This window comes from Tachypleus tridentatus, chromosome 6 (assembly GCF_004210375.1).
Source record: "Tachypleus tridentatus isolate NWPU-2018 chromosome 6, ASM421037v1, whole genome shotgun sequence".
Lineage (NCBI taxonomy): Eukaryota > Metazoa > Arthropoda > Merostomata > Xiphosura > Limulidae > Tachypleus > Tachypleus tridentatus.
The window spans coordinates 39,555,840-39,569,319 of record NC_134830.1 but is presented as its reverse complement, the minus strand read 5'-3'; the positions used below and the strand labels follow the sequence as shown (position 1 = coordinate 39,569,319).

General features: G+C 36.0%; 1 protein-coding gene across 2 annotated transcripts in view; it reads left to right on the top strand.

Annotated features, from left to right (window-relative positions):
* LOC143252290 (uncharacterized) overlaps positions 1-13,480 on the top strand; it is a 100,050-nt gene that overhangs the window by 18,708 nt on the left and 67,862 nt on the right. For both annotated transcript variants that reach the window (XM_076504201.1, XM_076504200.1), the window contains exon 2: positions 5,663-5,981. In XM_076504201.1, the coding sequence (XP_076360316.1) occupies positions 5,686-5,981 (296 nt within the window). In that variant the 5' untranslated portion in view covers positions 5,663-5,685. The remainder of the gene's footprint in view (positions 1-5,662; positions 5,982-13,480) is intronic.

Sequence of the window (13,480 nt, the reverse complement as noted above, 5' to 3'; positions counted from 1 at the left end):
ACAACATTATTCGATTATTAAAGTATAAAATTATCAAAGGCTGTCTATATGTTCTGTTCTTCAAAATCGGTTTCTAATTATTTCGAAATGCATCCTTTTAATACATAGTTTACCGTATTAAATAGTCTTGAATAACTGATATAATTGTTTGGATAAAAGGATGCTGTCGATCAGTGAACCGTTCTGTGTTCTCTTTCCTTATTCCTACCTCCTGTAATCGTAATTTTATCGATTAACGTGCATCATAAATATGGGTCGAGGTTGGTCTAATTATCAACTTACCTGAGTTGTGAATTGGAAAGCTCGTGTTTGGCATTCTGTTGCTGCAAAAACGTACTCCGCATTTCGGGGCTGTGGATAAATTATAAGAATCGCGGTTGAATCCTACTACTTTGTCAGGAAACAAAATAGATCAACAACTAGTGGTGTGCGGGGTACAGATTGACTTAGTCGCCTACCCTTTAGTGTGTCACTCCTAATTTATGGACGATTAGCACAGATAACACTCGTTTAGGCTTGATAGAAACTAAAAGAATCGAAACATTTTTTATTGTTGTCATTGTTAACTGCATTTCCTTAACGACCTGAACAGATAAAGAATAATCATTCCATCTGCAATGTTTTAATGAATTCCGTACTTGTCCGAACTTGTAAATGATTTGATGCAAACTTTAATTAAAATCCAATGTTAATTCTAGAACTAACTCAGCTTCTGTACAGATTTTTCTAGAATTACTTATGCACCGGTTGATTGCGAGTTCATTATTTTGTTGGTTGTAAGATCTAAAATAATATACAATTCATCCACAAAAAAGATAAAGCTATAAGATGTACCATTTAATATTCTGTTAATATTACTAGTTGCTGCTTGTCCCACTTTGCATCTTGTTCAAAAGTGTTTTACAATTTTGATGTAAAAAAAACTGAACAAAGTAACTGAAATAAAAAAAATCAGAGTGAAAAGTGTAAAAACTAGTCGGTAACTTGAGGGTTACAACCTTGCAAGTTTTGTTTTTACTATCATGTTGCACACCTTGTTCTTTCGTGTATATAAAATGCACAGTAAACATGAAAATGTTTTGTTCTATTTGTATGAAAAGGAATTAAACTTTGCCACTATTCACGAAATTGTTTTTAAGTAATAACTTGTTTCATCGTCTGTCATCTCGGTTCTATTTTGAAAAGGAATTGATTATACGATACGGTTTCCGTTGATTGAAAAACTGTGTAGTAACACTACAGAGGAACATGAAGTAAATGCATTAAAATGTGAATGCGTCAGTGCTAAAGATTTACAAAGGATAAAAAAAAATTTCCAGTAGCCTGTAATTATACGTAGTTTTGTAGTGATTTGACCAAGTCTCAATGGAAACCAGGCCAAAACCTTCACTGGGTGTAGACCAATCCCTCGAAGCATGTTCCTATCTATTTTTAATCTCCAACGATGGAGTCTGCAGGTAAGTTTGGGTGTGGTATCCCCTCCACACATAAAGCTGACAGGCCATCAATCATTACGAGAAGCAGACTTCACAGTGCATTTAGTTAGAAAATGTTGACTTTCTATATTGCTTTAGCTTATCTACCGCGTGCTACCAAACATAGCATACTTGTTTTGCGTTTTTGTCTTTATTGAACGCTTTTATCTTAGTTTTTAACCGCTTTACACGATTTTGTTTCTTTAAACAGTCCTGAGTAGTTTATGTTAAACCTCGATTTTAATGAATATTGTTTTATCTATTTTTAAAAATCAAGATCACGTTGAAGTACATGCTGTTTGCATCGCTAGGAATTGAACCTCGAATTATAACGTAAGTCTGTAAACTTACTGATGTCCTACCAGGGAACGAGTTGCGTGGACGTAATTACGAACATGCGTAACAATTAAGTTACAATATCTGGTGTTAGCAATTACCTTGTAATAAACTTTTATAAATCATTAATAATATAAAAACCCTTGTTTCAAAACATTTTACGATGTTGAAAAATATCAAAGGTTGTTTTCTGAAATGTATTTTGCATCAACGCCAAAAAGCACTTAGCATAAATGAGCGCTGACCGATCAGTAGAAAACTACAGATAAAAATCGAGTTGTTTTAAATTAAAAATTATATAATTACACTTCATACGGTAATAAAATATTAGTTCTTGTTTATTACGCATCAAATTTACTGCCTAGGTCTGGTATATATGGCTTAGGCAGTTATGGACTGTGAATCTGAAAAATTAGGGTTCTTAAACCAATTTGTTCTACAATTTTGCATCGTAAGTGCGTTATAAGAGTGGCAGTCAAATTCTACTTTTCAATCACACAAGAGCAGCTGTACATTTGTTGCTGTTGACTAGTTGCCTTCTCTTTAGTCTAGCGGTTTTCCATTTGTGGTTCTTGCTTTATTCAAGTGGTTTGTGGAAACGTTGTATGATTTACAGAATGATTATTTTCTTTGTTTAAAGTCAGATAACTGGCTATCTGCGCCCTGTCCATCGGGGTAATATAACCTCGGATTTTTGCGTTTTACGTCTGTAAACTTACTGCTGACTCGGCGAAAAAACACTTAAAGCGACAGTATATTGTTCAAGTCCCACTGTGATCCACTTCAATTAATAAATAAATAACTGAAAAATTGAGTGGTTTTAGAACCACCACTTTCTTAGCATTACGTAAAGTTTTGAATCAAGCCATGAAAAACGTTTGGAACTTTTGTTATAAACTAGTTATTTAACCTAGTTAATTTCTTAATTCGGTTTTAAAGGCAGTCGGTGATACTATCATACTTGTATTAAGTCCATCATCTGGTAAGCTCGGCCAGGCTAGTTTTTCTTCGTCAAAAGAATAAGAGTGTATGGATTTTAAATGGCATTTATTCCGGAATCTTTCCCTTGACGCTCGTGAATATTTTTGTTAATATCTTTGTATTTTGCTTTTGATAGATTAGACCATAAAGTTCTGCACTAATCTGTAAAGACGTCCTCTTAACTGCTGTAACACATGTCTGGTTGTTCCTGTCGCTTTAAGTTTCATGAAATCGTTCACATAGAGCTACAGCCGCTCATTTTTTTCCTACAAACATTCTCCATAGTATCTTACATAATCATTATTTTCTTTTAATAAATATATTTTTGACGAATTTTCTACATTTTTTTTCATTGTACACGGATATGCAGTAAATGAACTCGTCGTTTCCTTTCGATTTTTTTAAATGAACATTTGGTATATTGTAGACAACCCTCGCTCACTGTTAAACATTTACTTTCTTTTGCATACAATAAAGTTTATTTTTTGTTTACCACAAACTACATTTGCAAACAGAAAGGCTGAAGATCTAACAAAGTCTCTATCTTAAACCACAAGTGACCTAGATACTCCATTTTAGTACTCGTAAGCATTTGTATATTTAATCTTAGCAAAACGAAAACGTCAATCTAAACTTTTAATGTGGTTGAAACTCGTCAAGAAAGGGCACACTTCGTATTAAACAAGTTTTCAAGAGCAGTTTTTAATTGAAGTGGTAGTTATTTGCAACTAAACTATAGGAAAGTTATTTAATTTATGTTTCACAGAAGAGGATGTTATCCTGCTGGATGTTTTACGAACTTTCTACCACCACGCAGGCGTGAGAGGCCTTATAGAATAATATACTAAAATGCTACAGATTCATCTGTTAAAGTTAATAGCAGTTAGTTTGCACATAATAAGAGTATTGGTTTCTTTTATGAAGCCTAAAGACAGCACCATTCGTTTACTGATCTTTCCTTAATTAAGAAGTTTGTAGTTAAAGGCCGTTGTCGACACTGTTTGGGAAATTTATAGCTACGTGTGATTATGTTTCCGTGAAATAAGCATTTCATTTAATATATCGTATAATATTTGCCAAAGTAATAAAATTGATTATTTACAGTACTGTGCAAAAGTGTTGACAATTTCAAAAATTAAGATTTCAGACTACTTTAAACGGACAATGTGTCTTCCTTTTGATTAATAATTGCAAACAGTTTCGGGCACTGTTACAACATATTTAATTAAAGTGTCCTTTCGGGATTTTATCCTAAATGCCTCTAATACAGTCGCATATAGTTTCTTTGCAATTAATTTTTGATTTCTTAAGTTTTTGATACATCAAATACCAGAACTCCTCAATAAGGTTGAGATCGAGACTCTTTAGGACTATTGCATGATATAATGACTTCAGTTTTTTTCTTAGCTAAGTAATTTCTGCATAGGTTGAATGCGTCATTTTTTGGTAGTAAAATCTTTTTTACCAATAATACCCAAACGATTGGGTTTACCATGACGGATCAGTACTTGCGATGATCCATAATTCCATCTATTTTGGAAATATTTCCTGTCGTCTCAGCAGAAAAACGCCTCAAACTTTCCTACTGCTTTTCCCTTTCTTCATGGTAGGTGCTGTACATTAAAGTAATTCCTTTCACCTTTCTTCGGCCAGACCTACGCTTTGAACCAAATATTTCAAACTTGGACTCATCCGTCCATAACACCTTTTTCAATCATTAACACTGAAGTTTTTCTACTTAAATTCCTGTTTCTTGGTGATATTTGGAGATCGAAGTTAAGGTTCTACATGACCTGTTATTCCATTTTCGTTCAGTCTTATTGATACTGTAGATCTGGACACTTTTCTGCTATTTTGTACATGGTTGTTTATCTCTTCCTTGAGATCAGTAACATTCTTCCTTGTGTCTCGAAGTCTGCATAAACAAAGATGCTTAACACCAGTATCATTGGGTTTAGGTGTTATGTTTCCTTCTTTCCTGTTTTTAAATTTTTCCTGTATCGGCTTCACGATCTCTGGGTATACTTGACAGTTTTTGAGTAATATTTCAAGCCTGCAGCAATTTATTGAATAGTTCAACCAGCATCACAAAGCGTTATGGGAATTTCTGCTCTACGGTCAATTCGATACACGTCTTGGGCCGTGGCATAGCAACAAAATAGTGTTGCACTTTTTTTTTTTATAAGGTTTATTTGTGGAGTGGCATTAAATGTATTTCTCTAGCACATGTGTGTACCGTACGCTAGTCCCTTGCTAGCTTCTTTCTATATGAAGCACTTTCTTTCTGTGTGAGGTACTATCAGTATGTTCATTCAACCAGAACACTGACATACCTTTGGTAGAAGTATATGGGAATTTTAAAGAATAGGTATTCCTACCCCAAGTCATTCAATTGTCAATGGGGATCAGTGAAGTATTACCATTATGTTGAGGTTTACACTTTGTAGTGGCATGAAAAATTAGCCCCATGAAATTGAAAAGAATGATAAAATATTCGTATTTTCTTGTCCTAACACTCTTGCACAGTACTGTATGTGGTATCCTATATTTTTCTAATCAGGCGAAAATATTGGCTATTAGTTATCTTGCTAAAAGAAAAAATATTAAATCTAATGTCCTTAAAGCAAACTGAAAAAAATTAAAATTATGCAGTATATAGTTATGCAAATGCCACCCAATTTGAGAGCACAAAAGTCCTAATACAAATTTGGATTGTATTAGTGATATAATAAATTAGTGTCTGGGAAATAAAATAGCGAAAATTATGTTAATTAAAACCAGTGTTGAATTTATTTGATAGATTCATAAAAATGTATAATATAAGGGAAAAAGTATTCCAATACTGAATAAATCTATTTTCGGTTTTACAGGTTACACTTTCTCCTAACATATCATGGACCCCGAAAATAACAGATACGTAGGCTTAAATCCATACTGGAGTGGAGAAGATGAACAGTATGAGAATTGTGAATGTCCTGGTCCTCCTCCTCCACAATTTGTAATCCCTCCTCCTCCTGCTCCCCCATCCCTACAGCTGTGTCAGAACCAGCATTCCGATCTACAGTACTGTGATGTTCGACCACTAGGAGCTGAATACACACATCCTGCATTTCCCTCTCTTCCTGTAATTGCCGTCTGCTCATCTGTAGTACTGGTCGCCATCTTGGTTGTATCTTTTCTGCTGTGGAAGTAAGTACCTGTTGTCGTTCGTTTAATAAAACATTATCCGTTCTTGCTTAGAGTAGCCAATAAATAAATAAATAAATAAATAAATAAATATATATGTGTGTGTGTGTGTGTGTGTGAATGTAAATAAAGCATGTTTCCCGTCGTTGAATCTAATATATAAATAATACTGTTTCGCTTCGCATCCACAAAATACACTAATTGTTGAAATTGTTTCCAAATAACAGTGGCTGTTAATATGTATCTAAATAATATTGTACACAATGTAAATGGACACGTGACTTTATTTTAATATAAAGTATCTGCCGCGAAACAGTGAAAATGTTTCTAACACCAAATCTTGTTACCTGCTAAAAGAACTGATGATCTTAAATATTATCTCGTGTTCGGTTTTAAAAGTAACGAAAATCGTGTAACTTTAAATTTGCACTGTGCAACTTAAAATTTTTGTACAACAGCAGTTGTGTGATAACCACCAGATATTCAAAGTTATGCTACAATTTACAAAAAAAACAAACAAAAAAACCCGATGCTTTGAGTCAGAAATAGACGACAGATTGTTTCAAAGATTTTATTTTATAAAGAATGGTTTGAAAACTTTGTTCAGTGTCGGATGGTACCATAATCTTCACCGTAAACTCTATTATATTCAAACGGCTTACATTTAAGCTGTGTGAGTGTGCAACATCTATCATAAGGTTGACATCTAGAATCTCTTCTGCTCCAAAATATGTAACTATAATCATTACTTTCTTGTACAGAAAATGAGTGTTTTCCTACACTTTTGTACATGTCTTTCGATATACTTCATTGATTGTGTGAAATCGCGAGTACTTCGATATTTAGGAATAGAGATTATTCCAGTTAACTTTTTATTTGTTTAAACCTTTTCATAGCTTGATGCATATAAAATGACTAGTCATGTCTTGCAGAATATAAAACAAGTCACTTGGTAAAGGCGTTTTGCTGGGTACATATTTATATAAAAATCTCGTAAAACACGTGCTCTAAGAAATATGTTCTTAATTCGTCTGCCCGAAATCTTGTACGAGTTCAGAACATATTTATAAGAGCACGTGTTTTACGAAATTTTTATATAATTATGTACCCAGCAAAACGCCTTTTACCCAGTGACTTGTTTTATATTCAAGACATGACTAGCGTATGTATTATCTCTTGTAGGCGTTGGTGGTTGTCACATGACTCGTGAAATAGGAAGACGAACTAGCATTACGTTCTAGCATCATTTTGCTTGCTATTTTTTAACGAAAGGTGTAAGAGGAGATAGATGGATAGGCTTAATGGCGCATAAAGACCGAATGGATAAAAACGTTTTCTAAGAGTGAATAAAGAAGAGCGAGTAGTATGTTGGACACGACTTCTCTTTGTAGTCTTACGCAAACGAGCAAATTGCTTCCATGTACAAAACAAAAATTAAAAAGACGTGTAAGCACGGTTTCTTTTGTAACAACGCAGAGGAATCCACTCTTTTATATCTTAGTAAATTTGCTTCACTTTCAATTTACTGTTACAAGGAAAGAGAAGAGGAACTCTGGTATAGTGCAACTACCATACAGCTGTTGTCACCCCGCTACTACAGCGGTATGTCCACGGATTTACAACGCTAAAATCAGGGGTTCGATTCCCCTCGGTGGGTTCAGCAGATAGCCCGATGTGGCTTTGCTATATAAACACACACACACACACACACACACACACACACACACACACACACACACACACACACACACTATGGTTAGGTCCACATAGTTAGGTGCGTGTGTGTGCAAGTATATGTAAAACAAAAATTTCTCAACAGTTGTATTGTGCAATCAAAAATTTGTGAATAATACGCATAAAATATTTATATATAATTACTGACCCTCAAGTTGTATGAACTTTTTTATTATAAAATAATACTGGGTTAGAAGCTCAGTTAGTAATTAATAAGTATATCAGCTGATTCATGTAGATAGTTTTGCACTTTCATAATAACGTCTCACGAGAAGTATACGGCCTGGCATGGTCACGTGATGAGGACCCTTGACTCGCAATCAGAGGGTCGTGGGTTCCAATACTCCTCTCACCAAACATACTCGTCCTTCCAGAAGTGGGGTGCATTTGAAAGTTACGATCAATCCCACTATTCTTTGGTAAGAGTAGCCCAAGAGTTGGCGGCGAGTGGTATTGACTAGCTTCCTTCCTTCTAGTTTTCACTGCTAAATTAGGTACGGCTAGCGCAGGTAGTCCTCGTGTAGCTTTGCGCGAAATTCAGACAAACGTGAAGTATATGATAAAATGATGTATTCGCAATTTTTTTGTTTAACCTGAATAGACTGCTTTGGTTAATAAACTTCTAAAGGAGTGTATTCACCACTGTGCTTAGTATTTCTGTGTGTTTTCTTTTTCCTTCAGAATGATGTACGAAATGGAGATTTATAGTTTGCGTCCCGTTGCTGCATATTGCGCTCCTCGCTTTGGGACGGCGATGGGTAATCTGAATTACTTTGTAAAGTACATTTTTTTCAGATAAAAGTAGCCCGTTAACTGGAAGTGAAGTGTTTACTAGCTATCATTCTTTTCTTCTCCCATTTTAAAGTTGCGGACTTCTGTAGTCCCATAGCGCTTTGTAGCTCTGCCCGTACTAACACTAAATCTTCTTACCCGTTAAAAGAACTGATAATATCTGAAATATTCTTATCTCCTTGTTCGGTTTTAAAAGTAATGAAAATCACGTAATCTTAGTTTTAACTTGCGACAAGGTACAAACGAACGTATTTTCAACGACAAATGGAAAATATTTTACAGCATTTCTTTGTGAAAACTCTCGTATTTGCGATGACAGGCACGTGTCTACCATAATCTCGAACACATGTTTGATTTCCTTTCAAATGTGAAAGGTCATGTTCTCTGCAAGACGATGAACGCCAATCAAATACCTTGTAAGTAAATGAAGATATTGTGAAGACTTTCTTTTTATAAGTGGCAGATGTGTGTATTTCGTTTCCTTGTTGCTGATGTATTTTGTTTTACCCAACCGATTATGCAAGTCGCAACATGCGCGCGTCTTAAATGTGCTTAAGCCAGAGCAAATGTATCTGTAGTGTGTCAATTAAGCCCATCGTAACCATGGATTTTATTTCAAGATTCCGTATGCGCTAATGAATTCCAGAAATTCCTGGTTATAGGTCCTATTCGTGCTTGTGAATACACTTTTATAACTTACCAGGCCTCGTACTCTCTCCAGAGGACTGCAAAACTGGCGTTATTCTATCGTGATTCAATTGGGTGGGGGAACCCTGTATTAAAATGACTTTCTTTTTTAAAAAAATTATATAATATACCAAACATAAATGGAAGATATAAATTAATTAGCTTAATATAAAAAATTACGTTATTTGTAATAACTACAGACTTTCAAAACTTTTTCACTTGTGTATTGATAGATGAATTTTGCGATGTATATAACCAGTTTGGCTATTAAGTTCTTAATGTACAGTAAAAGCTGTGTAACTTGTTTTTATTTTATTAAAGCATAAGACAATTAAAAAAAATCGACTGTTTTAATGAGTAAGATGTTAATACTGTGACTTCCCCAATGGTACAATGGTAATTCTACGGTATTGTAATGGTAAACACTGGGTATGATACCCGTGATGAGGACAGCACATAGAGCACATTGTGTAGCTTTGTACTTGCACCCTTGTGCAAATTAATTAAAACAAGACGGAAAATTACGATTTTTTCATTTTTTTGCGTTTTATTTCCGAGAATCCAAAAAATTCCTCTCAAATTAATACATCATATGACCGTCTTTATTTTTCAGAAGATCATTAATCCGCTTTGGCATCGAGTCCACAAGTTGACTGCAATCTTTACTAATTTTTGGATTGCGGTACCACACCTCAATTATGGCCTCAATTAACTTATCTTTCGTGGTACAGTCTTTTCCCCGAAGTCTTTCTTTACAAATCGCCCAAAGATTTTCAGTAGGATTGTCTGAGAGTTTGCAGGCCAGTCCAGCACCTTTATTTGCGTTGTAGCCATAAAATCCTTAAAGTTTCGATGTGTGGCACAGAGCCAGATCTTGTTGAAAAATGTGAGATTCATTTGATAATCTTTTTCAACTCTAGAACGACTCTTCTCTGCAAAACTTCGATGTACTGTGGTCCTCGCATCATACCCTCTACGATATGTAAGCTTCCGACGCCATAGTAGCTGAAAAAGCCCCAAAACATCTTCTTCAAGGGATGTTTTACGAACTGATTGATGCGAGATTCTCGAAGTTTCTCACCTGGAGATCTGCGAATATGCAGACTTCTTTGACCCTGTACGAGGAAATGAGTCTCGTTACTGAATAACATCTTCCTCCATTGTTCTTGTGGCCAGTTCTTGTATTTTAGACCCTTCATTGAGTTGTTAAGAAGTTGTTTTTATAACTGGTCTTCTTGCCCTTCTAACGCAATTTCGAATGACGTAATATTCCTCAAAATTTCGTCATATATCCTAAAAAATACATCGACCGTACTGCAAAACACAGCTAATGACGCCGTCTGTGTGGAAAAATGACTGTTAAAGGAAATCAGCAGGTCCAGCGAGCCCACACCGCCGCCATGCTGAAAATATTGTAAAATGACCATTTGTTTTAATTAATTTACAGAAGGGTATAATAACAAACATCTATTTGTTCAGTAAGCTGTATTGTTATTATCGCAAAGTCACAATTAGCTGTATGCTATTTGTCCACAGCAGTGAATCACGCCCCAGATTTTAGCACGAGTAAGTCTCTCTAAACTTGTCGCTGACTTCCCGGGATACCTTAGAAAAACAAAGAGCAAACGAACTAACAAGTCTGTCTTTACGGACTGAATGTGGCCTAATGGTTATCTCCCATGAACTGTGAATTCTATGTTCTATGGTCTGCGTTCCATGGTTGGGATCGTGACAACGCTCTAAGAATGGTGGTTAAAACCCACTTTTATTTCTTTAGAGTGGCCATGTGTTGGGGGCAAATACTGATAACTAGGTACTTTCCTTCAAGCCATTCAAAATTATAAACTGCTATGTGCATATCACCGTTGTGCAACTTTGCGCGAAAATTCGTCCACCTTCGTGTGAAGGTTCTAAGCTTGCGCTCTTCACAAAGCTTGCATTTCTTTTAGAGACGTATCATATAGATATGTATAACTGTAGACAGCTTTAAGAAAATGCGTGTATACGTTTGTCTAAGTCTCTTTATTTGGTAATATCGTATCTGTAAACAGGAAGAACTAACCTTTCAATTTGTTGATATACAACTCGGGCATCTGTGATCTGAAACGTGAAAAACTTCTCAACTTGTTTTATATGTACTGTTATACTCCATAATAATAATAATAGACTTGTATTTCTTTCATACTGAAAGCATTCAGTTAGTCATTGCAAGTTGCCTGGGATGGCTTTAAGACAATTTAATAGTTGCCATAATGCCCAGATAAGACAGACAATCATGGTGTGATGATTCTGTTTCGCCACAATCGCAAGTTACTTACAAAACTGAAAGTTGACGGCGTGTAAACAATTCGGAATAGAGATGACAGGGCAGGTCTTTCTGTTAAACGCCTAATGAGATCCGTTCCGATCATAGGAAAGCCGCAAAACAGCTCCTTTCCAATGTTTATGAAAATCACGTGCGATGGGCCACCGGCATCTTGATATTTTTCATAGCGATTCAAGCGCCCTCTTCGTGCAGATAACTTATATCTTTCGGACAGAACGTGCAAACCAGATCCATCTCCATTTTCGCACAGGAACGTGTTGTATGTGGTAGAACAATGAATGAAATAAGAATTGTTGGACGTAAAACAGCCTATAAAATCTTACACTTAAAACCACTCATTATAGGGGTCATATCCTCAACCCTAGTAAGTTCTGCCCTTTAGGAGTATAATCAGACCCTATCACCCGAAGCTAGACAATCATGTATGGTATGTCATTTAGGCGACGCATATTATCATGTCAAGTAACCCCAGACTCTAAAGATGTTCTAGAAACAGCTTTTTCAAGTAGTCATGAATCCCCCAGGACTTTATCGATAGTACCTTTTAAACATGATTCGAGGTCTTGCTTTTCTTGCTGCTAGCGGAGTTAGGAAAATTAACGCTCACATTTAATGTATTAACTTAAATGTTCATCATGATCAGTTGAATTAAATGAGTAATTAATCAGAGTTAATTAAATTAACCTAACTTTTAGTATAAGTTAAGCAGTTGTAGGCTTTTGTTGTAGGCATGTAACAAATATGAGGTATTTAAATGTCTCGTAAACCATACTGTTCTATACTGGATACAAAACGTTGCCCCTAGCGTTGAAATATCCTCAACGGTAGCTGAAAAAGAAGTTACAAAAAAAACCCTAATTATAAGAGCTATTAATGGTAATGTGGCAGCATGTTGGCCCGGCATGGCCAGGTGGGTTAAGGCGTTCGACTCGTAATCTGAAGGTCGCTAGTTCGAATCCCCGTCGCACCAAACATACTCGTCCTTTCAGCCGTGGCGGTGATATAATGTGACGGTCAATCCCACTATTCGTTGTTAAAAGAGTAGCTCAAGAGTTAGCGGTGGGTGGTGATGACAAGCTGCCTTCCCTCTAGTCTTGCACTACTAAATTAAGGAGGCTAATGCAGATAGCCCTTGAATCGCTTTGCGCTAAATTCAAAAACAAGCAAGTAGCAGCATGTTAATTCCTTATTGGTAACACAAGTGGTTTTCCGGGAGTGCTCCCCAGTGGCATACTGCTAGGGCTGTGGACATGTACCACAAGCAACCAGGTTTTAATACTCGAGGTGGGTAGAGCACAGATAACCCTGTAGCATTGTGTTTAACTTGAAACACACTTTGCAGTATCGGTTGAGTTCCATGCATATATAATGTTATTGAAGTTGTTCAAAGATGGCTTGTTTTTAGACCCGACACTTCTCCCAGAGACAAACGCTGATTTCTTATTTGGAGGCTCTATAACTTCGTGGATGAGGTTTTCTGACATGGTTTAGCTTCTCGCAAACTGTTAGATGAACGTATGGAATATTGACGAAGCAAAAGCAGTTATTTCTCCACACGGAGACACCCCACTATACCAATGTTATCGCTGTCGTCCGCCCCATCTCGTGAATCAGCGGCAAGTCTGTGGACTTGCAGTCCTACAAATTATTTTCGATGCCTCTGGTGAACATCGCAAATTTAGCCCATTGTGTAGCTTTCTGCTTTACAAGAAACAAACAAACGAAGGTTCAACAATTGTTCAAGTACAGAACACGTCTAGAACCAAACAAGTATGTTGATGATTACCATACTTCATATTGAACTGTCATGCCCTGTCTTGGCTGAATGACCAATCACTTGCATCTCACTCGATGTCATGAATTGTCAAATGCCTGCCTTTGGTGATAAATATCGGTAGCTAAAAAAACATGGAAAACTAACTTTTATCCCATATGGTTAGCTCCGATCTCCTCGGAAATAGCC